The following is a 26713-nucleotide window of genomic DNA, read 5'->3' on the forward strand; positions in this document are numbered from 1 at the left end:
ATAAAGACAGGGGAGGCAGGGGGGGGGGGAGGAGTCTACTAAAGGGCATGTACCATGTTAGCACAAAACTTGATAAGCACAGAAAAGTATTGCTTAACAGAAATAGGTTACCAATCAAAATTACATTAAGATTTCATTGTTGTGAACGTGCCCCACAAAAGTTTTGCTTAGCAGAGAAATTGCTAAACAGCTTTATGAAATTGGCCCCTAAAAGAAGTTGGTTCACTGGTTAATTGGCTCAGCCAAACTAATTAAAATAAAGCATAAGACACGTGTGCACTTTTTATATAAAAGTTCCTCCATTTGAGATCCTGCTCTGATGAGCAATCTGAACGCAAAAGTGTTGAGCAATGTGTTTCTGATATAAAGTTATGGATGACCAATAACAAATAAAAACTCAATGATGATAAAACAGAACTGCTCATAAAAACGTCTACACATATCTACATTCATTTCACAGATCGAGTGAACAACAACACAATTTGTTTTATTAGGAGATGTACATGTACTTAAGTTACAATTTTATTATTATTCAGAAAGACAAGGCAAGGTAGTAGTATTTCTTCAGACATGAGAAGTCTCCCGAAAAATCCGAACAATCTACTCCACGGTAGTAGAATATTGCAAGACAGTTCTCTAAAAAATAAACTATACCTGGCAAGTAGATCATGATGTTACCGCAAACCAATATACAGACCAAGACTTTATGATATCAAAATAAATAAAAATTTGCCTGTTATCTCATTTATTTTCCAAAATAAAATAAATTTACGAAATAATTTACATTATAATAAAACCATAAGGGAAACTGATTGGGCATTCTTTTAAGATTTTGGGATGAACAAAGAAAAAAGTGACTATAGAGCTAAGCTTTAAATCAAGTCAGTAATTGTTAAGCGCAATGTAGTTACGGGGACGGTAAACACATCCTCGAGCCCAATGTATGTGCTGTTAGAGCTGACCATTGATCTCCATTATACTGACTGGATAGGACATTGCGCTATGCTGCGTGCATAAACACGCGGCCCAACAATGGCGGCTCAATTCCTTCAAACGGGTAAATTAATGTGCACTTGGTCGGGTTTGAGTCTGTCAGTTGAAGTTGTAAATTGAGAATAGAAATGTGGGGAAAACATGACGATCGATAGTTTGAAGTATGAAAAAGTTTCTGAGTGAAATGCAATAAAGCAAACTAACTTTACATTTGTTTCTATCAAATGCCCTATTAGTATTACGATAATGATATTTAAATTTCTAAACAAACACTCGGCCGAGAAACTGTATTGGGATTCAGGTACATGTTTTTTTAAATTCTTTCAGTTCATTGAGAAAATGGCAATAAACCATATAAAGACAAAACAAGAGTCGCTCCAACAATAAACAATTCGAGTAGGCACTAGAGTGAGAACTACATACTCGCTAAAATCGAGGGAAAAGAACAAGAAAGATGAAAACAAAATACAATGTGATAAGTGAGAGTTGACTCCATTAACAAATTTAAACTTTTTATTGTGAAGCTTCTATTCATCATGTTAATTGAAAAACAATCCCAACAGCAAAACTTCCATAACCGTTATACTGTTCCACCAGAAATAAATATTTTTATTTTGGTCACAAATAACGAAGTCGGCTATTTCCGAGATGACTGATCCTCTCAACGAACTTGTATCGTCTGTACATAATTCGCATATACTTGTCGCTTTCCCGAACCTTTTAATTATTGATGCTATGACAAACATCTGTTGAAATCCGGGCTTGTATTTGTCCCCAATTGTATTTATCCCCAAATGACAATTAAAAGGACGAAAACTTCTCTCTGCTTGCAGCAACTCCGTTTAAAAGTGTACAGCGCATTTCGTGTGACGAACGGTCTTCACCCGTTTTAAAAAATACGCGCGCGGCCTGCGTTTAGACGCGATGTCCTATCCAGTCAGTATAATGGAGATCAATGTTAATTTGTCACTTTTAAACAGAGTTGCTGCAAGCAGAGAGAAGTTTTCGTCCTTTTAATTGTCATTTGGGGATAAATACAATTGGAGTCGGATCAAACAAACTAAAAATGCTGATGGTGAAGTCGTGCGCGGCTGTCAATCACTGGAGGAGGGAAAACTGAGTCGGCAAAGGGATTGTCTTTCCATAAGTAGGTAGGCCTTTGCATTTTTTTTAGCGATTCATATTATTATTATTATATCTAACGTTACAAATATAAGCCGGAAATTTAAACTATCTTTCATAAAATAATTATTATAGGCCAAGTATTTGTTATTTTTACCGAGCAATACTATTTTTGTTTTCGCTCCGTTACAGATGGTTGTCTGGAATCGACGAGGACGGGAAGCCCGGATTTCAACAGATGTTTGTCATAGCATCAATAATTAAAAGGTTCGGGAAAGCGACAAGTATATGCGAATTATGTACAGACGATACAAGTTCGTTGAGAGGATCAGTCATCTCGGAAATAGCCGACTTTGTTATTTGTGACCAAAATAAAAATATTTATTTCTGGTGGAACAGTAAAACGGTTATGGAAGTTTTGCTGTTGGGATTGTTTTTCAATTAACATGATGAATAGAAGCTTCACAATAAAAAGTTTAAATTTGTTAATGGAGTCAACTCTCACTTATCACATTGTATTTTGTTTTCATCTTTCTTGTTCTTTTCCCTCGATTTTAGCGAGTATGTAGTTCTCACTCTAGTGCCTACTCGAATTGTTTATTGTTGGAGCGACTCTTGTTTTGTCTTTATATGGTTTATTGCCATTTTCTCAATGAACTGAAAGAATAAAAAAAAACATGTACCTGAATCCCAATACAGTTTCTCGGCCGAGTGTTTGTTTAGAAATTTAAATATCATTATCATAATACTAATAGGGCATTTGATAGAAACAAATGTAAAGTTAGTTTGCTTTATTGCATTTCACTCAGAAACTTTTTCATACTTCAAACTATCGATCGTCATGTTTTCCCCACATTTCTATTCTCAATTTACAACTTCAACTGACAGACTCAAACCCGACCAAGTGCACATTAATTTACCCGTTTGAAGGAATTGCGCCGCCATTGTTGGGCCGCGTGTTTATGCACGCAGCATAGCGCAATGTCCTATCCAGTCAGTATAATGGAGATCAATGGAGCTGACACGCGCTACTAATACCTACGACCGTTGCATGCATGTATAATCGCACTGTGCCTGCAGCATGAACGGCAGAATGTGTGTTTGTAACAGGCAGTGCTAACGACTTGTCATCAAGTAAACTATAGCGCAGGATTTGAACCAACGAATCTAGAGTCAATTTGTCTTTGCAACCCTCAATCTGAAATAATTTAACCACAAGAACAAGGCTATCCCAACCATAGGTGGCCCATCCAGGAAAACTATCACTAAAACTACAGAAATTTAAATATTGATAAACTTCCAAAAATCAAAACATCCCGTAATAAAAACATCAAAAAGACAGAAGATTAAGAAGAAAAGAAAAAAGGAATTTCACAAAGAACTGCGTTTTAGAAAGCAATTTGCGAACTTAGAGTATATTATGCATAATGTGTTTGTTTAGTCCAAACAAAATTATAAATAATGCTTTGTAAATGAAAAATGACGTCATAGATTACTCAACGGGGAAGCCTTGACCAAATCTGGTGTGATTTCAGCAACTGACGAACAACCTGACGATAAAATGGAAAGACACAAATATAATTTGTTTATAGTCATTATTTTGTTTATATCCTTGTTGTTTCGATGTTCAAATTAACTTCGCGGGGTTAAACGTTAATGGATTTTTACCAGTCAGTGCCATTGCCAAACTGAACTCGTCTTTCAGAATATCCAGAACATTTTTTACTCCTGCCTCGCCCTGAAATAAAAAATAAATAAAAGAGCATTAGTTAAAAATGTATTGAATGAAATATGGAAATTGCAACACAGCCCTTTCAGTGACCGTAATATTACTTACATTGTAAGCGAGACCCCAGAGTGCCGGCCTACCTATGAAGACGGCTCTAGCCCCCATGGCCAGTGCTTTGAGTACGTCGGTTCCTTTACGGACTCCACCATCGAGATATACCTCAACGTTTGAACCTTTTACTGCCTCGACCACCTCTGATAATGAATCTATCTGTAATAAAGAATACCACAATAATGTATCAACGATCTAGGTGCTTAATGGTCATTGTCAAAGACAAGTGTTCTCACTTGGTCAATCTCAACATATGCATAAAATAACAAACCTGTGATGGTTAGATGATTGATTTCGAGACCTCAAGTTCTAAATCTGAGGTCTTGAAATCAAATTTGTGGAAAATTACTTCTTTCTCAAAAACTATGTCAATTCAGAGGGAGCCGTTTCTCACAATGTTTTGCACCATCAACCTCTCCCCATTACTAGTCACCAGGTAAGGTTTTTTGCTAATAGTTATTTTGAGTAATTACCTATAGTGTCCACTGCCTTTAACATGTAGCAATTACAAAAGCAGATCCGACAAGTGATAGATATACCAGAAACATTACTTTACCGTTGCAGCGACGCCATCCAACTGCCGTCCGCCGTGATTGGAAACTAAGATACCAGCAACACCGAGGCTTGCCGCCATCTTGGCACACTCAGCTACAAGAACAAACGAAAACTTATTGCATTAGAACAAAATACTTTTTGGGAAACAATGGGGCAGTAATCAGAATTAATGCGCATGTTTAGCATCAATGGAAATTTACCTTGCATTTCTGCTAACACCTAATGTTCAATAGTAATGTAGCTCCACTATTGTCTTTAATTCGGAATCGCCATTTGACTCGAAAACAAAATAATGCATTTGAGACATTGATTATTGAAGTGTTCATCGAATGTTCTTTTAGCTATCTTTTCATTGGCATACTCAAGAAATGATTGGTTAAGCAAAGATTGAGCCATTCGTATAGAAATTTGAAGAACAGAATATTCGGGCATTTTGGCGCGAGTTTTTTTTGATATAAATTTTGTCCCGAGTATTTCTGCCTCGCAGAGATTGTTACAAAATTTAGCTGAGATGCTCTTTCGGAAGTCTGCTCGTTTTTGCGTGAGTTTTTCAACATAATTTATCAGCGAAGTTAAACTATTTTTATGTTCACACGGTCAAAAAGTTAGCTACAGCGAAATAAGCTACTCGTGTGAACGAACCCACCTGTGAGTATGCCTTTGAGAATGATAGGCAATGACGTCAGACCGTGAAGCCATTTGATGTCAGCCCAGGTAAATGCAGGGTCGAATATGTTCCCATTAATCCAAGCTGACAAGCTCGATTCACCGGGACTAACTAGCTGCGGCAACCTATTTTCAAAAACAATTATTTCAGTACCCATGAGTTTTTGCTTCTCATTTCTGAGTCGTTAAAGGCACTGAACACTATTTTTTGTAATTACTCAAAATAATTGTCAGCACAACAACTTACTTGTTGACGACAATGGAGAGTTATTGATATAATTATTATAGTATAAAATCATAAAGATTTTTTTTGAAAAACGAGTAGATCTCATATGCTCCTCTGTTTTGAACACCCCAAAAACATTCGCTGCGAAAAGTCGTTTCGCAAAAGCCAGAAGTATGAACTGGGCTTAAATTTTAAAATTTAGCTTTGACAAAAAAGGGTAGAACTTACGACAGACGTGCAGGTAGTGTGCTTTTTTTCCTACTTTGTATTTTACCGCTGCATGGCTGGTCCACGGTCACTACTAGTGCTTTGTACCGACCGGACGCAATGACTCGCTTGATAATGTTCTCGGTCATCTTTCTGTCAACTAAGATGTTGAGTTGCATGAAGAGAAGGGTTTCTTGTGGAACTGATGCTGCCACGTCTTCAATGGATGTATTGGCGAACATACTTAAGATCATCACGGTACCAGTGCTGGCTGCGGCTGTGTGGAAAATTATGGTACAAGTATCAAAAATAAGCCAACTGCTCGAAGTTCCAGGTTCGTATTTTTGTGAAGCTAGGGATGTATGTTTGGTTCAAAGTGTTGTGTATTTATTGATTTATAGGGTGCGTTCGTTTAGCTCCCCAGGGTCGACCCCGGTGCATGGCGATTTTTTTTACCAGGACGAACGTGGGTAATTATCTGCACACACTCGTCCTGGGAAAAAAACCGCCACACACCGGGGTCGACCCAGGGAAGCTAAACGAACGCACCCACTGTGTGTTCGCATTAGTAGAGAGTGAGCATGCAGTCTAGAACCAGCGACAGAGAAGTAAACTTGCACCTATTTCAACAGTTTGCGCTCGTGCAGTGGGTTGTCAAAAGGCCTTTTGACATCTGGGGCAGTGTATAGCAAAAGAGACAACTGAAACGAGAAGTAAATAAGTATAAGTGGGTGAACTTTTCAGCTAATTCCTTTTGAAATGCTAAACAATTTCGAATATTTTATTTGAAGACATTGCAACGCTAGGTGGCAGCAGATTTACCAGGTAAGTTTCCATTGTTCTGAACACGCGCACAAAGCCAAAAGCAATGCAAGTCTGCTGCCACCTTGCGTCTCTAAAGTCCAAAATTTACTACGCATTTCATTGCTCTTTTTCGTACCTCTAGCAGTTGCCTTTTCTCCATCTTTATGTATGACCCCATGGCTGGCAGTCGGACTGACCCCTACCGGAAACTCAATGTTATGACCCAGGATGCTCGTTCGGGTCACACGGTGGGATACGTCACGCAAGCATCGTGGTCTGAGCCGATACCTATCATACAGTGAAAGCACAAATTAATTCCTAGCAAAGCAAAGAGCAGGTGGTTCCCGCATAATATCTCGTTTGTACTTGTACTTTATAGACACCAAACCAACACAGCAGTTCTACACGATATCATAATTATCCGTCTGTCGTACAATCTACTTAACAATAGACTTGTACTACCCCTCTTACGCCTGCGACCCCATTCGGGGCAGGCATAAGTAATGAGCCAGTTGGCGATACGTACTGCAGCTGTATAAGGACTTCTCAAGTCTAACGATTGACAAACAACACTTGCCCATGTATCATAATACATTTGTATAGAACACAACATAAAGCTTGAAATTTTTCAGTCTATCAAAAATGAGCAGGGTACCAGTCACAAGTTGTACATGTTGACATGGTAGTTTGAGTGGTAACCTTATTCGGGTAAGCATTGGGTGCGTTCGATTAGCACCCCTGGGTCTACCCCGCGGTGCTCACTCGGGTGATGAGCTCCCGACAAGAGCTAAACGAACGATCACTCACCGCTCACCGCTGACGTCATGCACCTGGGGCCAGCCCCCAAGTGACCCACTCCACAAGCAGGGCACTGGGGCTGACCCGAGTGAACAATTATGCGAACGCACAGGGGAAAGACCGGGGAAAAGTTTCCGTATGGCGCCACCACTTTTTCATTCGAAATAAAATAATATAGTATCTAATTTACCTGATTGATATATCCCTTTTTGTAAAAATGAGTGAAAAAGTGGTGGCGCCATATGGAATGTTATCTAATAAAACCCATACCTCAGGAAGGCTTTGACGTTGTCTCGAAGTGTCTGTTCCCCATCAGCCCCATCGGTGTAATACCCATAGTCCACCACCGACAATCCCTGCTTTAAATACAGCTCAAAATCAGCAACACAGACGAGCTCCGACTGCGCCATCTTTCGTAAACTGTAAACTAGTGACTTCTGTAACAGCATAACCAGTGACGCATGGACGAGCTCTACAAGGCGATGTAAATATCACCATTGTGCAATTTGACCCTTTTACTCAGTAGCTTCAGGCAACTAATTTGCCGTCACACTTCGAGAGTCACGAATAACGCAATTTTGTGTATCCATCCCCTCCGAGATTTATTTGGTATTTTTTTTAAGGGTTACAATTTCAGTTGCTCTGTAATAACAAAGGTCGTTGGTTCGAGTCCCCCTGAGTATACAGTGCTAACACACATCGGTGTATAAATGGGTAAAAAACCAAAATGAATGTTTTTTTTCCCCCATGCAATACTGTCCGCTCCGGGGCTATGCAAAAACCGTCCGGTGGACAAGTACATGACTGGGCATGTAAGCGAGCGCGCATGCACTGAACCTATACGTATTATATGCGGCATGAATATTCACGGTATTTTATGATTGCAGCGAATACCCAACGGCCGAGCATTTCCCATGTCATTCATGACATGCACCTGGAGAACGTTTTCCGCCGACCTAGGGCGTTTACTTTACTGCAATGACGGTTTTGCACGGGGCGGACACAACTGCATATGGAAATGTGTCCGGGCGGAAACAATTGCATTATGCAGCAGCGTCCGGGCGGACACGATTGCATATGTAAAACCGTCCGGCGGACAATATTGCATATGCAATAATGTCCTCCGGATAGTATTATATACAGGACATAATTGCATGCGACACAGGATCGTTGTATCCTGGTTGAAAACCCATACTTAGACCCCACGGTATCAAGTACTGTTATCTACTGTGCGGTGTAGTAGGCCTATCTATGCAGTTAGTGGATCGTTCAGAGCTTGGAGGGGCCGGTGACTGCGTAAAACAGCCTGGGACAAGGCCAGCTGGTCGTATACAGAATTAGAAAAGTCACTTACACGGTTGGTGCGCCCAGTGTAAAGATTTTTTTTTAATGAGCCGCATGCAGTCTCACACTCATAACTTTGGCTGCTCAACTTTTTTATCGTGTAGAGAAAGGGCTAGAACAGAACCACAACAAAATGGCAGCAGAATTTGACCCCATCTGTGTTAAAGACTTTGAGCCGTATTTAAAGCGAGGCGTGTCGACTTTCTGGAGTGACTATTACAGCTATGGGGCCGAAGAGGGCCAGACAAACCGAGATAATGTTCAGGCGTTTCTGAGGTAGGGATCCCGCCTAAATACAACGAATAAAACTGTCACAGGTAACGAGTTTCAGTCAAATATTTATAGCATGATGCGAGCTATCCTTATTCAAATCAATGTATTCGTGTGCATTTGACAGTGACCTTTAATGTAAGGTTCTTTTTATTGCAACGTCACAGCCTGGGTTTTGCTAACTGTGGTTGGAAAACTATGGAAAGTCAAATAAACACACACAAAAAACCTCAGACAGCTACTGATTGTGACAATGTGTTATCACATATATCCAACCATAGCACTGAAAAGGAAAAGTTTCCGTATGCCACTACTTTTTAATTTTGTTATGAAATAAAATAGTATTTAATTTACCTAAATGAGGTATTCGTTTTTGTAGAAATTTGCAAGAAAGTGGTGGCAGGATAAGGAATGTTTTCCACTGAATATTATGTTAAAAAATAAAAAAATAAAAATAATCATTGGGGGTATTTTATTTTATTTAAAGTTTGCAGGAAATATTGAAGCTTTTGGCTAGAACACATGTTAATAAGATTGAGTGTTTTACCAGAGCAGGTGGTTGTCCATCCAACCAGCTCAGTTTTCTTAAACAACAATTGAAAGGTCTAAAGTGTAGGGTAAGAGGTGACCCGGACGAGTGTCACGTGGGCTAGATTTACTTATGGACCCAACTTCATAAGGCACTTGACACTATTGTAATTACTCAAAATACATTTTTAGCATACAAACTTACGTGGTGACGAGCAATGGGGAGCTGATGGTATAAAAAAAAAGGCCATTAGAATACCAACACAGTCTATATAAATCATAAACAATGAATCCAGTTTTGCTGGCAACCTTTTAAGAAGAATTTAATTGTTTTACTTTCCATGGAAACATTTTTATTCAAATTGTTTTTAGGTATCGCTTTCGACCTCGGTTATTCCGGGACGTATCAACTCGTGTGACCAGAACGAGCATCCTGGGTCATGACATTGAGTTTCCGGTAGGGGTCAGTCCGACTGCTTTGCATGGGGTCATACATAAAGATGGGGAAAAGGCAACTGCTAGAGGTATGAATATGGTACTGGTATGACTCGTACTGTAACCCTATTGGTCAGTTTTAATGTTAACCTATTGGTCAGTTTTAAATATTGTACTTTTTAAAATCTTTGACGGTCACAGCATAAAATTAGACAGACGGACAAGGTTGTCTTTCTCTTTTTGGGGAGAGAAAACATTTTCGAAAGATTGAATTTCCAGAGGTGGATTTCACAAAGAGTTAAGTCTTATCGTCCAACTTTGGACTATATCCTTATGTTTTACCTTTGGATTTTGGAATTAACCATTCGATTGGTTTATTGAAGTACAACATAGATAATATATATACAATCAAACTAACCTGTTAATAAAACTTCATTCTAAAAAATTGAGTTGTTTAAAAAAATATTATCGCCGAAAATCTGGAGCGGTTATGTCCGTGCATAAAGAATAAACCTGGAGTTGGAATACACAATTTGAGAAGCATATCTGACAGTAACGTTTCTCAGATTCAAATTGAAATGATTCTCAAATTATTTGTTTTAAGTTGAAAGCTTCTGCGAGCTAAAGGGTGGTGACCAAACGTATACCTTCTCTTTAAACCAATGACTTGTTGTTAAATTTTGGCAAACTATATTTCACCCGAAAAATATGCCTGTGATATTTGTTCACATGACTCGGGGAAGTACTGAGTATACAGTGCTAACACACATCGGTGTATGGGTAAAAACCAAATGTAATATTCTTTATCCCCGATGCAAATTTAACATCTAATATATCGTTGCGGTCCCGCTGCCAAAACATAGGATTTGAACTGCCTCTGGCTACCGGGCAACCTCGGTAGTCTAGTTGGTGAGACAATGCTCTAGAACTGCAAGGGTCATGGGTTCGATTCCCACCCGAGTAATATGCCTGTAATATTTGATCACAGGTTTCGGGGCATTACTGAGTATACAGTGGTAACAAACATCGGTGTAATGGGAAAACAAATACTATAGTGAAAACCATATTCGCTTGTAAACTAGTAATATCTGTCTTTAGCTTCTTTAGGGAGCCACTTTGTGCATCATGGCCCCCGGAGAGATGGATGGTTTTTATTTTTCTTGTAAAATATTTAACCTGTTTTGAAATTTTGCAAGGGGGTATTTTGGGGACGTAGTTAAAGTCATGGTGTGCAAGTATAGTTTGCCGAAATCGTTCGTGAAGTAAACGTTTTAGAATAATTATTCGCTTTATGCAAATCTTTAGTAAAGTCACGTTACATTACATTTCTGATTAAAGCCATTGGACCCTTTCGGTACAGAAAAAAAAAAAAAGTTCACAGATTTACAAATAATTTACAGGGTTTACAGAAGGTAATGGTGAAAGACTTCTCTTGAAATATTAGTCCATGAAATGCTTTACTTTTTGAGAAAACGGTAAAACAATATAAATTCTCGTTAACGAGAATTACGGATTTGTTATAAACACATGTCATGACACGGCGAAACGCGCGAAAACAGGAGTAAGTTTTCCCGTTATTTTCTCCCGACTCCGATGTCCGATTGAGCCTAGATTTCCACAGGTTTGTTATTTGATATAGAAGTTGTGATACACGAAGTGTGGGCCTTGGACAATACTGTTTACCGAAAGGGTTCAATGGCTTTAAAGTGACTAATTATTTTAAAACGTTTATTTCACGACCGTTTTCCTACTTTGGCACCATGACTTCCAATGCGTACAAAATACCCCATTGCCGAATTTCGGCATTGATCAAATATCTTACACGAGAAATAATCACCATGCTGCTGGAAACGTATCAATACGATACATTCAGCCCCGGGGGCAACTAATCACAAAATGGCCCCTCAAAAAAGCTAACGACAGAAAACCAAAATGAACTAAATTCAATTCTAGTCCTAAATTAGGACCATCTTTGTGAAATCTCCCTCTGAGTCCAAAACGAAGCATTCTAACAAAACATTCTCGTGTTTCTAAACAGCCGCAGCAAGCGCAGGCACAGTGATGATCCTAAGTATGTTTGCTAACACACTTCTTGAAGACGTTGCAGCATCAGTTCCCGAAAAAGCCCTACTCTTCATGCAACTCAATTTCTTAAAGGACAGATCGATCACTGAAAATGTCGTCAAGAGGGCCAATGCGTCCGGACGGTTCAAGGCAATAGTAGTGACAATTGACCAGCGTTTTAGTAGTGTAAGTCTGGCAGGAGCTACCCGTGCATCCGATGTCAAAGATGTCAAAGAACTGAAGTGAGTAAATTAACAACAACAACATCACCCTTTGCATTTTCTCTAAAACATTTGTCGACAAATGATGCTGAAACTTCTATCAGGTAATTATAGTTTATACGTATCTTCATTCGCAGTGAGTAGGGATTCATGTCATCAACAAAATGTATACCAAACACTTATTATGGTAGAGATTAATGCACTGACATAGTCTTCACCGCTAGTAAAGTCTTGTTTATAACTTACTTATCTTTGATTGTTCATGTATTTCTCTAAATTGTCGATTGTCTCAAGATAATTCTAAGGGTTTTGGGTTTTTCTTCGTTCAGGCTACCGAACGTTTTTAACCTCAAAGGATCTCGCTGGTATCAAAAAGATATGGTGAGCCCTGCTTTTACCTGTAATGACATCAGATGGCTTCAGGGTGTGACGTCTTTACCTATCATTCTCAAAGGAATACTCACAGGTGAGGAAACAATAACAGTGAACAACTCCCGCCAAAACGAGCAGACTTTCGAAAGAGCAATTCAACTGCACGTTGCAACAAACTCTGCGAGGCAGAAATACTCGGTACAACTGTTTAAAAAAAAAAAAACCTCGCGCCAAAATTGCCGAATATTATGTTCTTCAACTCTCCATACGAATATCTCAATCTTTACTTGAGCATTCCACTGAATGTTCTTGGGAATGAGAACGGGTTGGTTGTCCAAACGGACTCCCCAAAGAATATCAGAGAAGTCTCAATCTATTTGCGCGTTAAAGCCATTGGACACTTTCGGTAAACAGTATTGTCCAAAGGCCCACACTTCGTGTATCACAACTTATATATAAAACAACAAACCTGTGAAAATTTAGACTCGATCGGTCACCGGAGTCGGGAGAAAACAACGGGAAAACCCACCCTCGTTTCCGCACGGTTCGCCGTGTCACGAAATGTGTTTAAAAAAAAAATCCGTAATTCTCGCTATCGAGAATTGGTAATTATTTTAATGTTTTCTCAAAAAATAAAGCATTTCATGGAATAATATTTCAAGAGAAGTCTTTCACCATTACCTTCTGTAAACCCAGTAAGTTATTTGTAAATCTGTGAACTTTTTTTCTGTTCCAAAAGGGTATAATGGCTTAAAAGGTACTGGATACTATATATTGGTTATAACACAAAATACTTGTTAGTATCAAAATTTACTTTTTAGGAGCATTAGGAGCCTCTGGTACAGAACATTGTGAGAAACAACCTTCTCTGAAGTAGTGTATAGTTTTTGAGAGAGAAGTATTTTCTCGGTTAAATAACCAAAGACTTCAGTTGAAGCATTTTATTATAATTATGCATCTGAAAGCACACAAAGTAATGCAACAAGGTTTATTTTCTTTTATTATTCTCTTGCAAATTTGATGACCATTGAGCCAAAATTTTTATTATTCTATGAATAATAATGTTGGGATACACCAAGCGAGCATACTGGTCTTTAACAATTACCAATTTTATCGCCACGAAAAATCTAATAACTTTGATAATTAGTTTGGAAAACCCAATCCTCAAAATGTCAACAACTACCAGTAATTTACCATGAGTATTGATTGCTAATTACATGTTTCTCTTGTAGCTGAGAGTGCCAAGATGGCGGCAAGCCTCGGTGTAGCTGGTATCTTAGTTTCTAATCACGGAGGACGGCAGTTGGATGGCGTAGCTGCAACGGTAAAGTAAAGTTTCTGGTATTTGATACTTTTATTTGATACCACTTCATGTTTCATGTTTCAACGTTTCTTCAATATAAAAATATATACAAAAGCATCCAATATCATAAACAAATTCGCCGATGTTATGTCGATGGGATATTTTCCGTTACAGATAGATTCTTTATCAGAGGTGGTCGAGGCAGTAAAAGGTTCAAACATTGAGGTTTATCTCGATGGTGGAGTCCGCAAAGGAACCGACGTACTCAAAGCATTGGCCATGGGGGCTAGAGCCGTCTTCATCGGTAGGCCAGCACTCTGGGGTCTCGCTTACAATGTAAGTAAACATACGGCAATTTTTAACAAAGTTTCAAACGGGAATCGGTGAAAGTACACACTGGTAAGGGCTTGGATTCAGTTTTATTTCTCGATATTTTTTTCAGGGCGAGGCAGGAGTAAGAAAAGTTCTGGATATCCTGAAAGACGAGTTTAGTTTGGCAATGGGGCGGACTGGTAATTATAAAGTTTATGTTTAAACAGTTGAGGATGACGCATTCATTAAAACAGGACATTAAAGTTAAATATGATTCAAACCAACAATTACAACAATTTTTATTTTTGTATTTCCATTTTAACCTCAGGTTGTTCATCAGTTGCTGAAATCACACCAGATTTGGTCAAGGCTTCCCCGTTGAGTAATCTATGACGTCATGTTTATTGCGCTTTCCAAAGCTCCTAAAGGACATCATAGTTATTGTTATAAAATAAAAATTTCGTTTGCAATTATTTATTGGCTTAACAAAAAGATGTATCATGAATCATTTAACATTGTAGTAAATTTCGGGAACATTTTGTTTTATGGGACCTTGCAAGATAGGAAAGATATTATTGTGTATGTTTTTCATTGGTGATACTGTTGTTCCATGTTCTGCTAATTTTAAATAATTTTTCTTAAATTGTATGTTATCATTTAAATTTTAATAACGCTCTTATCAATTTTTTGATAGTCTTATTATATTGACTTAAAGCCATTGGACCCTTTCGGTTCAGAAAAAAAAAGTTCACAGATTTACAAATAACTTACAGGGTTTACAGAAGGCAATGGTGAAAGACTTCTCTTGAAATATTATTCTATGAAATGCTTTACTTTTTGAGAAAACAGCAAAACAATATAAATTCTCGTTAACGAGAATTACGAATTTATTTTAAACACATGTCAAGACACGGCGAAACGCACGGAAACAAGGGTGGGTTTTTCCGTTGTTTTCTCCCGACTCCGATGACCGATTGTGCCTAAATTTTCTCAGGTTTGTTATTTGATATAGAAGTTGTGGTACACAAAGTGTGGGCCTTGGACAATACTGTTTACCGAAAGTGTCCAATGGCTTTAAATACATATAAAATTATAAGACAAAAACATTTAATATAATCATACAAGGGTATCATGTAAACGTTGCAACTTGTTTTCTAAAACTATTCTCTCTGACAGCATTTATGTCTTGTCTTCTCAATCTATTTTTGTTATATTATTATTATTACTAAAATTATTAAGTAGAATTAGAAAGCTGGCACTTAAATACAATTATTAAAGACACTGGACACCTTTGGTAATTGTCAAAGACCAGTCTTCTCACTTGCTGTATCTCAACATATGCATAACATAACAAACCTGTGAAAATTTGAGCTCAATCGGTCGCCGAAGTTGCGAGATAATAATGAAAGAAAAAACACCCTTGTGACACAAAGTTGTGTGCGTTCATATGCTTGATTTCGAGTCCTCAAATTCTAAACCTGAGGTCTCGAAATCAAATTCGTGGAAAATTACTTCTTTCTCGAAAACTACTCCACTTCAGAGGGAGCCGTTTCTCACAATGTTTTATACTACCAACCTCCCACCATTACTCGTTGCCAAGTAAGGTTTTACGCTAATAAGTACTTTGAGTAATTACCAATAGTGTCCACTGCCTTTAATATCTGAGATGATTGCAATGTCAGTAGACCTCCATGTTTTCAATAATTCAGTTATAATAACATTATAGCAGTGTCAGTGTGCATTGTGTAATGTGTGTTGTATGTGTGAATAGTATTGGGTGAATAAAATGGGATATTTTTAAAAAAATATTCTTGGCAGCAAACGGATTCTGCTTTTTGTGTACTTAGTTAATCCTCGTCCTTTTTATATCAGTCAATAAGTCAATGAATCAATGAATCGTTAATGTAATTTTAAAATATTGTAATTTTACCATATTGGCGGACCTACAGCAGCTTTTTTCCTGAGCTGGGGGCGGAGTAAGGGGGGGTTGAACATGGTACATTAAGTGGATGCATTATATGGTTTAGGTGTAAAGTCAATTCGGGCCGGGGGGGGGGGGGCGTCGATTTCTGACCTATTTGTTTGCGGAGTACCCACTATTTGTTTACAAACGTACTGTTTAAAACAATGTAATGATGATCTGAGTCTAATCATACCATGTTAAAACAAAAAGTTGAACCTTGGCACAAAGTTTATACTTACAGAGAAGAAGTTACTGTACATGCACAACAAAATTATGCTTACCACCAGAATATTAATTTTGTGCAATAGCTGGAAGGTATTTCGCATAATTCTCTGCTAAGAAGTTGGGCCAGGCTTTATGTAGCCTTTAGTCGAGGGGCACGCGGCAGTTCCCAGAGTGTTACGCACGAAAAAAGACCAGCGGGAGCTGGGGTTGTGTGTGACATCCGGGGATGCCGTGTGCGCCTTGACGGAAGGCTACAGTTTATGGTGTGTGTATGTCACGTCGGGTGACTACAACAAAGTTATTTATTTGAGCAAACATGAACAATGGGGAAAAATGTTAATAATGACTTCTGTCTGTCACCAGGAGTTTGAAGGTCAAGTTCAAGCCAAGTTAACGCAAAAACAGGATATAACAAAAAGGCGTGTATAAAAGCTGGTTGCTTTCATGCCATCTGTTCATACTATTGACACATATTAATGTGTAGAATTTACACGTATGCATGTAGTTGCAATGGTATGTTATAGACAGAACTAGCACTGCAACAACATGGCAGCAGACGAGCCCGTCTGTGTTGTTGACTTTGAGCCGTATTTAAAGCGAGGCTTGGAGGCTACCTGGTACGACTATTACAGCAATGGAGCCGGTGAGGGACAGACACATCGAGACAATGTTGAGGCCTTTTTGAGGTAGGCTTTAATTCTACAACACCCCATCAAAATAATAATAATTTTTGTAATAATGAGTTGCCGTTCATAATGCAGGCATTCAAATTCCAGCTGCTTTATTGCGAATTAACAGTGTGGTGAGGATAGGGAGCCGGTCTTTACTGCACTTTAATTATCAGGGCCCAATTTCACAGAGCTTTATGACGTCATTGGTCACCATATTTGATGAAAAGTGTACACGAGTGGGCCGCCCAGTGTCACGGAAAAACTAAAAGAAAAAATAAACCAATGGGGCATTTTTATTTTATTTTCAGGTATCGGTTCCGACCCCGTTACTTGCGTGACGTATCCCACCGTGTGACCCGAACGAGCATCCTGGGTCATGACATTGAGTTTCCGGTAGGTGTCAGTCCAACTGCTACCCATGGGGTCTTACATGGTGATGGGGAAAAGGCGACTGCTAGAGGTAAAATTGGGTGTTGTCAAAATATAGATACTTGAGAGACATTCAAAATTGTCATCATAAAATAATGTTAAATAACGCCAATGTATATGTGCCGGCAGAAATTAGTGTTATTTTAAAACCATTTGGTGTACATTTTGATATTTTCCCCGGTATTTATGGATTAAATTTTAATACCCCAGTTTTTGCAGTGCAGTTTAAATGAATGTTTTTTGTAAACATTTAGCCGCTGTATTGTAGACACGGACAATCGAGGCTTTCTTTCTCTTTCTCCAGAAAAAAATATTTTAGTTTCAGATGATTTTAGCACCAGACATGATGAGTTACGAGCAAACTTGTAATCACTCTGTTAAAACATTCCTCCTGTATTTCTGTGTACAGCCGCAGCAAGCGCTGGCACAGTGATGATCCTAAGTTTATATTCCAGCAAGTCCCTTGAAGATGTGGCAGCATCAGTTCCCAAAGACACCCTTCTCTTCATGCAACTCAACATCTTAAGAAGCCGAGTTAAGACGGAGGAGATTATCAAGAGGGTTGATGCTTCTGGGCGGTACAAGGCACTAGTTGTGACCATTGATCAGCCTGTATATGGAAGGAAGCGAGCTCAACCTCTTAATGCATTATTGTATGCTAAACATACGCAGTGAGTATCCCAGCAGCCGATTTCACGAAACGCTAGATTAGAGGCCCCGTCGCACAGGCCCGATAACGAGAACGAAAACGAGAACGAAAACGAGAACGAAAACGAGAACGAAAACGTTAAAAATGTACGCCCTCGATTGGTTGAATAAGCGTGGGCGTATTCTGCGTGGAGCAATTCAACCAATAGAATGCGTTCTCTTTGCATCGTTATCGTTTTTATTAATTCTTAATTTTGGCGCTCTACAAATGACCTTTAATTGATTGATTTTGATTGATTGATTGATTGATATTAGTGTGACTAGTCCTTTAATCTCAAGTTAGGACGAGTAACTCGGCCGTACTTTATGATTATTTTTTAGGTTTACATGCTACAGTGCAAGGCTTGGACTCGTCCTAAGTCTGCAGATACATCCTAAGTTAGGAAGAGTTTGTTGCGATTAGCAGGAGAGTCACATTTTTAAAACCCGTAGTGACCCGGGGAAGTGTACACAGATACAGGAAATGTTCAAGTAGTATGCCATCTGGTTCCCCAGTGAGCCAAATAATTTGTTCATTAATATGTTTACTGTTGTACATTCAATTGTCTTATAATGATCTGATTTCTCCAAAAGTTGTTTTATAAGAGTTTGGGGTTTAACTTTTTCTAGGGTACCGAACATTCTTAACCACCCAGGCGAGACTTGGTGTGACAGTAACGCAATAGACCCTGCCTGTACATGGGACGACATCAAATGGCTTCAGGGTGTGACGTCATTGCCTATCATTCTCAAAGGTATACTCACAGGTGAGGGAACAATTACAGTGAAAAACTCTCGCCGAAACTCATGAATGAGCAATTCGACTACAATACATTGTATAAAAAAAAGGTGAGGCAGAAATCCTTAAAACTCAAACAAATATTTTTCTTTTTCTTGTAGCTGAGAGTGCCAAGAAGGCGGCAAGCCTCGGTGTAGCTGGTATCTTAGTTTCTAATCACGGAGGACGGCAGTTGGATGGCGTAGCTGCAACGGTAAAGTAAAGTTTCTGGAAAATATCATTTGTATAGGCTATATAATTATTTTGTATGTTTCATCATCAAAGACGCATTCAAAATCGTTTTTCATATAGACTAAACGAACTTAATGATCGCTCAGATTTTTATCACTGTGGTGTTCTAATATGATATTACAGATAGATTCATTATCAGAGGTGGTCGAGGCAGTAAAAGGTTCAAACGTTGAGGTTTATCTCGATGGTGGAGTCCGTAAAGGAACCGACGTACTCAAAGCACTGGCCATGGGGGCTAGAGCCGTCTTCATCGGTAGGCCGGCACTCTGGGGTCTCGCTTACAATGTAAGTAATATTACGGTCATTTTAAACAAAGTTTTAAACGGGAATCGGTAAAAGTACGCACTGGGAGGGCTGGGGTAGTTTCCATGCTTCAATAAATGTTGTTTTATGTAAAAACATGCACGACTTGGATACAGTTTCATCGGATCACACATTTCATTTCTTTTATATACTATATTTTTTTCAGGGCGAGGCAGGAGTGAGGAAAGTTCTAGATATCCTGAAAGACGAGTTCAGTTTGGCAATGGCACTGGCTGGTAATAACCCCCCTTTTTTTTTAGTAGTTGAGGACCTGCTTAAATTAAAATAAATATGATTCAAACAAATTATTACAAAATATAATATTTCTGTTTTTCCCTTTTAACCTCAGGTTGTTCATCAGTTGCTGAAATCACACAAGATTTGGTCAAGGCTTCCCCGTATGGCAGTCTGTGACGTCACTCTCACTGATTTTACAAAGCTCCTGGCGTATTGTTTATCGTTTTACAATGAGAGGTTGACAACAATTAATACTCGCAAGTCATGAGCGTTTTCAGTATTATCTTTAGAAGCTCCAGCCACACAGTCCCTTTACTGGTTCGTCGTCAGAAAGAATGTGATGAGAAGTAGTTTGCCGGTTTTTTCTTCAAAAGGAAGACCCGTAGTCTGACTGCCCTAAGATATATCTCAAGATAAAGACGAAAAAATAATAATAGAGGAGTGTAAGGAACACACAAAACTATACCAAGATCCAATCCAACGGTACACAGAATAAAACTGATGAGACAAGAAACCAAACGATCTTCAATGAGACATCGTCCACTTTTATTGAAACTGTATTATTAATGAATATTCAACACCGATACTTGCTAGTCTCTCACTTCAGTTGCATTGTGCGCTTAAGATATTACGCTAGTGCATGGAGGTACAATGGCTAGTGTATGCCACTCGGGCTAGTCTTCCTTCGTGCGTGTATCTATACACCTAGTCTTGGTGGAAGTCCTTGTTTTGATTTGTCAACATTTCCCCCAAGAGAGGGCGCTACTGTCTAAAACAGATTTGCCTGCATTTTGGATAACATTGAGAATATTAAACTATGAAAGTTATTGCCACTACACTGTATACAACAACAAATAATAGAAGATTTTTATAGAAAAATAGAAGAAAATATCTTGGGTTGAGCATGGAGGAATTTATTCCTCAATGGGTTGAGGGATTTCATTTGCACTTTTGTTTAGAAAGCTCGATGATCATTTTTTTACAAAAAAATAAATACCATGTTTTATTGCTTGTTTCTGGGATGGGGAAAAGGTTGCCACCATTCAAAAATTTATACCGGTGGCTGTGACCAAAGTTTATAAAAATATTGCTTAAAGTCTACATAGGCCATGTGACTTGTGACATCATTACAAGAGAGCCACACAGACTGGACTCTCTGTAAGACTTATTCAGACAAAGATCAATTGAAGAAAACATTCTCTATAAAAGTTTTAAATTTTTACCAATTTTAAAATTAGAAATGTTAATTCCCCTTTTTAACTATATATTTTGTATACCTGTTAAAGTTTGAATACTAAGGGAAACACATATCAAGGTTATTACAATTCATTTTTTTGTTTATATAAATACTACAAGACATCTGACTGACCAACAAAAACTAATGCTGACACCGCAAAGATTATAATAATTTACACTTGCCCCAAAACCAAGATTAAAGTTACCTCAAACCATAGTTAGGAAGAATTGCACCGAAATTACAACTTTAAAAGTTGAGTTTAAATAAAAAGAAAGCTACGTTATTTCAGTAATAATACAGAGAGAAATTAGAGATAGAGAAAGTGTCTGACAAAGACCTACTTTAATAAATAAGTTGATGGAGAAACCATGTAAACTAATAGGATCCTGCAAATTTATCAACAAACGTAAATGTTTATCAAAAATATATATACATCAATGTAATTCAAGGAATACTGAAGAAATAGTCCACTTAATCTAGTCTCAAAAAATAATAAAATAAAACTCTAATCAACAATTTTCTTTGCTTTCCTTTTTTCTTGACCAAACCCCAAAATAGTCTGCCAAACATTTGAGTAAGCAAAAACTTACCGAGACTAAATAGAACTAAGGAGAAACTGCTTCGCCCTAACACAATAATGCAGTGCCAGGCCTTGGGTAGTCCTGGTGCAAGACGATTCTCGTTTTCCTTTCACGCACACCGCGGCCAATTCACCAACAGCGCCCGCACCGACTCACCCGACTTAATCCACTCAACGCCCCGGAGAAACGTCTTGGCCCGTTTGCTGATCACTCAGGAAATTCCGTGCACATTCCAAACATGCACAAAGCAGTAGAGGTGTTAACTGGCCCAGGCAGATTAACTGCTAATCCATTAAATTTATGATCCAAGTGCATTGAAGTTCAAAGTAAACACACCCATTGGTGAAGAAAAGGATAAATAGTTTCTGAGTTTTTGTGGAGCTTTCCCAAAATACTTTGCAGAAACAGAGCTATGGAATTGGGGCTGGGGTTTAAAGAGAACCCGTTCGAAAATAAGCAGCTACTCTTAACCTCTTTAATACTGCGGATACCTTGAAATCCCAGCGTCGCCTTCGGGGTCAACATCATCATCAAATGGGTTTGTACTTTCCTTTTTACCTCCCACAAGGCTATCCGTTTCCTTCTTCGCTTTCTTTTCATCTAAACGAGAGTAGCCACTGGCAGACGGAGCACCCTCCTCGGGTGACTGGTCGCTGGCGTGTCTGACAGCCTGTTGTTGATACGTACGCAGCATGTAGAGTATTGCGAGAGTGTCTAACACCACCGCTGTAGAGGGAAGAGCAACAAGTGTTGATAAATATAACAACACAAAGCCTACCATAGCTTTAGCTCAATCGACAAGATAAACTAACATATGTATGAGTCGTGCTGAACAAAATAGATTAGGAGCAACTCTAGGTTGACCAAATAATTTTTTGTTTCAGACATAACAATTACCTTTGCTCAACTTCTGAAACTAAGGCGCTCCAGAGCCGTTCCAGAATAACTTTCGATTTGTAGCGTGTCCAGTCATTTCTAACTGTTTTAGACTTTTTTTTTGAAATTGTTATGTACTTAATGCAGAATTTGGTTCGCCTGTCTGAAATTATTCTCCTGAAATCATGTTCAAGTTATAAATAATTAAAAACCCTTAAAATCAAAAGGTTAAATATTCATCCTACAGGCTATAACACTTTTAACAAAACAAACAAACTGATCAAGATTAAGTGTTTCTCTTTTACAATAACTTATAAGATTTATTCTTGTAGACAAGAGGACAACAATAAAATCAAACTGGCTCTAGCCATCGAGTTAGCTCGGTGGTTTATTGGTAAGACATCTAGACATGCAAAGGTCGTGGGTTTGAAAGCCACCCATTAATTTTGTTCACAGAACTCAGGAAAATTATGAGTGTAGGTGTAAAAACATATTATAATAAATAATTAATCATTCAATAAATATTAAAATGCATTAAACTAGACATAAGTTCACGTAACAAATTAAACATACAAGTTGTTAGTTCAAAGAAAGAATGTTATATACAAAAAGTTATAAATGGTTTAATTTTTGTTAAAGAGCTGTAATTTAGCGTAGGCCTGAAATTACACAAATGCCACATAGGTCATTAGACTTTCTAATGGAAGCGCCCATTGCAAAATAAAAATTGCCATGCCCTCTTGAAAAAATTAAATTCCAGGCCTGCAAAGAAGGAAGACTATACATGTAATAAATGCATTTATAATAAAGAAAAGATGGACCTTTCTCAACACTAGGTGACAGCAGAGCAGTCAGAACTTAACCCAAGTTTAACAAGTTGGCCTGATATAACCAAAAAGTATCGGTCTGGTTAATTTTCTTTTAACACAAAACATCATCATGTATTTATCACAATAATATGCTAAAGTAAATGATTAACAGACAAAACTTAGCACCACAGTTGATCTTACTTGAATGGCAGTTTTCATAAGCGATGGAACAATAAATGTAATTTTTATAAATAAACATCTTTAAAATGTCTAAAGTTAAAATGAATTTCATACAATCTGGAACGTACAGGTATTTCAATTGCACAATTAACTGTTTTTTTTTAGGAAAGCACGCTATTTGGAAGAGTTACTTCAATCTCATCTTTAAATTTCAGAAAACACACCCTACCATCATGCAAATAGGTCTGGGTGCAACTATGGTGGGTTTTGATTCCCGTCTGAGTGAATTTCCTGTGTTTTTTCCTACAAAACTCAGGGAAGTGCTGAGTATACAGTGCTTAAAGGAACACGTTGCCTTGGATCAGTTGAGTTGGTCTTTCAAAAGCGTTTGTAACCGTTTGTTATAAAATGCATATGGTTAGAAAGATGTTTAAAAGTAGAATACAATGATCCACACACATTTGCCTCGAAATTGCGTGGTTTTCCTTTTGCTTTGCGAACTAACACGGTTGCCAATTTATGGGAGTCAAAAATTTGACTCCCATAAATGGCCGACCGTGTTTGTCGACGACGTAAGAGGAAAACCACGCAATTTCGAGTGATACTTGTGTTGATCATTATATTCTACTTTTAAAACATCTTTCTAACCATATGCATTTTATAACAAACGGTTACATATGCTTTTCAAAGACCAACTCGACCGATCCAAGGCAACGTGTTCCTTTAAAACGCATTGGTGTAAGGGTAAAATCAAATTATAGTGTGCAAGTTGTGTGACATTTGCAACTGAATCAAGCATACGTTTGGTTAGACAGTGATTGCTTTTTAGCCATAAATGCGAGTTATACAATAAACTTCACAACTTGGCCCAATTTCATGGCTCTGCTTACCGACAAATTCTGCGCTTACGATCACCATTGTCCACTTACTGAGCAAGCCCCTGAATATCTGAGCTAGCTGTGTAAGCCAAGTGCGCACGCACACAAGCAAAAATGCCCTGCTAACCAGTGAAAAACGCTTGAAATATAAGCGTGGAATTCCCTGCTTCTGAAGTGTATTCTTTGCTTACGGTAAGCAGAGCTATGAAATTGGGCCACGATGTCAAGAAATATGTCAAAACTTTACAAATAAAAATCTAGATGTGCGTTGAGAGCGGTTGGTATCGTTCACGCTCTACGTCTCTCTGCGCTTGGGTCTGCCCTCGAGCCGAGACACAAACAAGCAGGGCACATAGCACAGCATGCAGGGACAGTAAACAACCTGGGTATGACAAAAGACCACAGGCTGGGGGGTTAGTTACACAAAATACCACAGGCTGGGGGGTTAGTTAAAAGCAAAATACCAGAGGCTGGGGGTTAGTTTAGCAAAAGACCACAGGCTAGGTGGCTAGTTTAACAAAGCACCACAGGCTGTGTGGTTAGTTACCACAGGCCGGGGGGTTAGTTACACAAAAGACCACACTGAGTGGTTAGTTACAAAGACCAAGGGCTAGGTGGTTACTTACACAAAATACCACAGGCTGGAGGGTTAGTTATACAGAAGACCACAGGCTGTGTGGTTAGTTTAGCAAAATACAGACACAACGGTCAGACCATGTCTAAATTAGCATCTACAGCTACAGATAGATTTTGGCGGCATCATGCGTTGAAGTATGGTACATCCTTAGCAACACTCTCAACAACAGTCATAGCTGTAGCTATGTAGCCGCTAATTCGGACACAGTTTAAGGAGTTTGGAGTACTTACCAGCAACTATCGCCCAGATGTTTTTACTGTCAAGATAACATATGACGGAGAGTGCAATGTAGATGGCACTTCTTTTCCAATTATCCAGCCACGAGACGATGGTCCATGTCTTGCCACAGCAACTGTCGGGTCTGGTGAGAAACATTTCCATGAGAAAGAGGGTGAAAAGTCCAGCAGGGCACTACATGGATTTGGGTTTTCAGTCTCTGCATGGGTTTTCCCTGGAATAACTCTCTTGGGTTTTCCTCCCACCTCTAAAACTGAAACTTCCTTCCTTTTCTTTGGCTTCCGTCCAGAATAAATGTACATGTAATGAAGTGATATAAAAGTGTACTTACGAGCAACATTTTTCAAAACAGGGTTCAAAGAAGAAAATCACTTCCAGTAATGTGATGATTGACGCAACAACTCTGTAGTAAACGAAATAAACACATTTACATGTATTAATTGATGGACCTGTTCAGTCATAAGTTCACTAAGCCACGCTAAAATCATTGGAATGTTCCAATGTACGTGTGCTTGAAAGGCGGTAGGTTTTGTATATTTTTTCAGAAATTTACTGAAATTACTGAGGGACTACTCACATAAAGTAAATACCAAAGAAGTCTGACGTTTGTAATGCTGTGATCCCAACAGCCCAGAAAGCTGTAACAGAAAAGAACAAAAAGACATATCTTTAAACACAAAACTATTTTCTTATCACATTTATACACACACTGAATTATCTTAACAATCCATATTAACAAATTGAAATTTGGCCAGAGAATAAAAAACCCCAAACATTTTGATTAGTGATTAAATTAAAAGTGAATTACATCATATGGATTGTTTTTGGTAGGCCTACCTGCTAACTAATGTTTCCCAGGCTACATTATAAATCACTTGCCGCGTTAAATATCCAGATTAATTCATAATCATCTCATATGATATGGCTCAAGGGAAAAATTGCTGTATTTTCCTGCCACTTTTTCAGTCATTTTTACCAAACCTGACAAATTCCCCAGGTCCAAGTCCGTGCGCGCTTAGCTAGGCCTATTTATGAATTATTATGTTCTAATTTTTTTCAGAAACGAATGATGAAAAAGTGGTGGCAGGATACAGACATTTTCCCCATATGTTAAGCAAGGAATATCCAAATATTAAATAAGGATGTAATTTAATTTATATTTATTCAATTTAAATCAAATTTATTCATCTACTTCATGAAAACGGTACAATACAAAACAAAGAAAAAAAGATAAAGAAATTTGTAAAATTATTGCAAGTGCAGCAAGCCACTACAGAACCAGCCCATTCATCAATTAATAAATGAAATTGCCCACTCCATCAATTTGAAACAGATGAGTGACTTTCATTAGCAAAAAAAAACTTAACAGAAAAGACTAAACTGTTGAACTGACTCACTGTCTAACTCACTCACTAAAAAAATAACTTACTAAGGTCTACTCTAAAGTTCAATACCCTAAATAGCTGTTTAACTTACCTGCCGCTGTTCCCATCCCCCATATTCGCACAACGGGAGTATAATGTCTCCACAGGAACTCACAATATGGATTTTTACAGCAGTCACAAACCATCTTTGGTCCGTTTTTTGAGGGAGTGGCTGTAGATATGTAGCTCTTTTATTTCTTCAGATGTTTTCTTTTTTGCATTCCGCACATAAACCTGTACTGTCTGGTT

The 26713-nt window shown here is 38.3% G+C and overlaps 4 protein-coding genes across 6 annotated transcripts; 2 read left to right on the forward strand and 2 right to left on the reverse strand.

The window, feature by feature from the left end:
- Positions 1–2284: 2284 nt before the first annotated feature.
- LOC139953247 (2-Hydroxyacid oxidase 1-like) lies at positions 2285–8006 on the reverse strand. Of its 2 annotated transcripts, none has more exons than XM_071952718.1 (8): positions 7482–8006; positions 6550–6701; positions 5631–5886; positions 5157–5302; positions 4512–4603; positions 3985–4114; positions 3784–3853; positions 2285–3665 (listed from the first exon to the last, which is right to left on the reverse strand). In XM_071952718.1, the coding sequence occupies exons 1-8, from the start codon at positions 7658–7660 to the stop codon at positions 3647–3649; spliced, it is 1044 nt and encodes a 347-aa protein (XP_071808819.1). In that variant the 5' UTR covers positions 7661–8006; the 3' UTR covers positions 2285–3646. The 2 variants fall into 2 exon arrangements, with proteins under 2 accessions (XP_071808819.1, XP_071808818.1); XM_071952717.1 differs by having other exon boundaries at positions 3953–4114; positions 7482–8003.
- Positions 8007–8141: 135 nt separating this feature from the next.
- LOC139953248 (2-Hydroxyacid oxidase 1-like) lies at positions 8142–15869 on the forward strand. Its single transcript, XM_071952719.1, has 8 exons — positions 8142–8831; positions 9726–9877; positions 11827–12094; positions 12403–12539; positions 13678–13769; positions 13923–14084; positions 14191–14260; positions 14389–15869. The coding sequence occupies exons 1-8, from the start codon at positions 8689–8691 to the stop codon at positions 14451–14453; spliced, it is 1089 nt and encodes a 362-aa protein (XP_071808820.1). The 5' UTR covers positions 8142–8688; the 3' UTR covers positions 14454–15869.
- A 694-nt stretch (positions 15870–16563) lies between these two features.
- On the forward strand, positions 16564–19857 carry LOC139953177 (2-Hydroxyacid oxidase 1-like). 2 transcript variants are annotated; one of them, XM_071952617.1, is made up of 8 exons: positions 16564–16934; positions 17228–17379; positions 17758–18019; positions 18666–18790; positions 18936–19027; positions 19189–19350; positions 19535–19604; positions 19718–19857. In XM_071952617.1, exons 1-8 carry the CDS (start codon positions 16795–16797, stop codon positions 19780–19782), a joined length of 1068 nt encoding a protein of 355 aa, XP_071808718.1. In that variant the 5' UTR covers positions 16564–16794; the 3' UTR covers positions 19783–19857. The 2 variants fall into 2 exon arrangements, with proteins under 2 accessions (XP_071808718.1, XP_071808717.1); XM_071952616.1 differs by having other exon boundaries at positions 16566–16934; positions 18666–18802.
- Positions 19858–21894: 2037 nt separating this feature from the next.
- Positions 21895–26675, reverse strand: LOC139953179 (uncharacterized). Its single transcript, XM_071952618.1, has 5 exons — positions 26517–26675; positions 25618–25678; positions 25372–25443; positions 25034–25164; positions 21895–22149 (listed from the first exon to the last, which is right to left on the reverse strand). The coding sequence occupies exons 1-5, from the start codon at positions 26608–26610 to the stop codon at positions 21899–21901; spliced, it is 609 nt and encodes a 202-aa protein (XP_071808719.1). The 5' UTR covers positions 26611–26675; the 3' UTR covers positions 21895–21898.
- Between the last annotated feature and the right edge of the window lie 38 nt (positions 26676–26713).

Source organism: Asterias amurensis, chromosome 21, assembly GCF_032118995.1.
Source record: "Asterias amurensis chromosome 21, ASM3211899v1".
NCBI classification, from domain to species: Eukaryota; Metazoa; Echinodermata; class Asteroidea; order Forcipulatida; family Asteriidae; genus Asterias; species Asterias amurensis.

Coding starts and splice junctions, on each gene's coding strand:
- LOC139953247 (XM_071952717.1), bottom strand. CDS start 7,660: ATGCTGTTACAGAAGTCACTAGTTTACAGTTTACGAAAGATGGCGCAG. Junction 5,303..5,630: donor ACACTACCTGCACGTCTGTC/GTAAGTTCTACC, acceptor TTTTGAAAATAG/GTTGCCGCAGCTAGTTAGTC. Junction 3,854..3,952: donor TCTGGGGTCTCGCTTACAAT/GTAAGTAATATT, acceptor TTTTTATTTCAG/GGCGAGGCAGGAGTAAAAAA.
- LOC139953248 (XM_071952719.1), top strand. CDS start 8,689: ATGGCAGCAGAATTTGACCCCATCTGTGTTAAAGACTTTGAGCCGTAT. Junction 12,095..12,402: donor AAAGATGTCAAAGAACTGAA/GTGAGTAAATTA, acceptor TTCTTCGTTCAG/GCTACCGAACGTTTTTAACC. Junction 13,770..13,922: donor TGGATGGCGTAGCTGCAACG/GTAAAGTAAAGT, acceptor TTTCCGTTACAG/ATAGATTCTTTATCAGAGGT.
- LOC139953177 (XM_071952616.1), top strand. CDS start 16,795: ATGGCAGCAGACGAGCCCGTCTGTGTTGTTGACTTTGAGCCGTATTTA. Junction 19,028..19,188: donor TGGATGGCGTAGCTGCAACG/GTAAAGTAAAGT, acceptor ATGATATTACAG/ATAGATTCATTATCAGAGGT. Junction 19,605..19,717: donor TTTGGCAATGGCACTGGCTG/GTAATAACCCCC, acceptor TTTTAACCTCAG/GTTGTTCATCAGTTGCTGAA.
- LOC139953179 (XM_071952618.1), bottom strand. CDS start 26,610: ATGGTTTGTGACTGCTGTAAAAATCCATATTGTGAGTTCCTGTGGAGA. Junction 25,679..26,516: donor GGGGATGGGAACAGCGGCAG/GTAAGTTAAACA, acceptor TTTCTGTTACAG/CTTTCTGGGCTGTTGGGATC. Junction 22,150..25,033: donor CATCTGGGCGATAGTTGCTG/GTAAGTACTCCA, acceptor TTCCCTCTACAG/CGGTGGTGTTAGACACTCTC.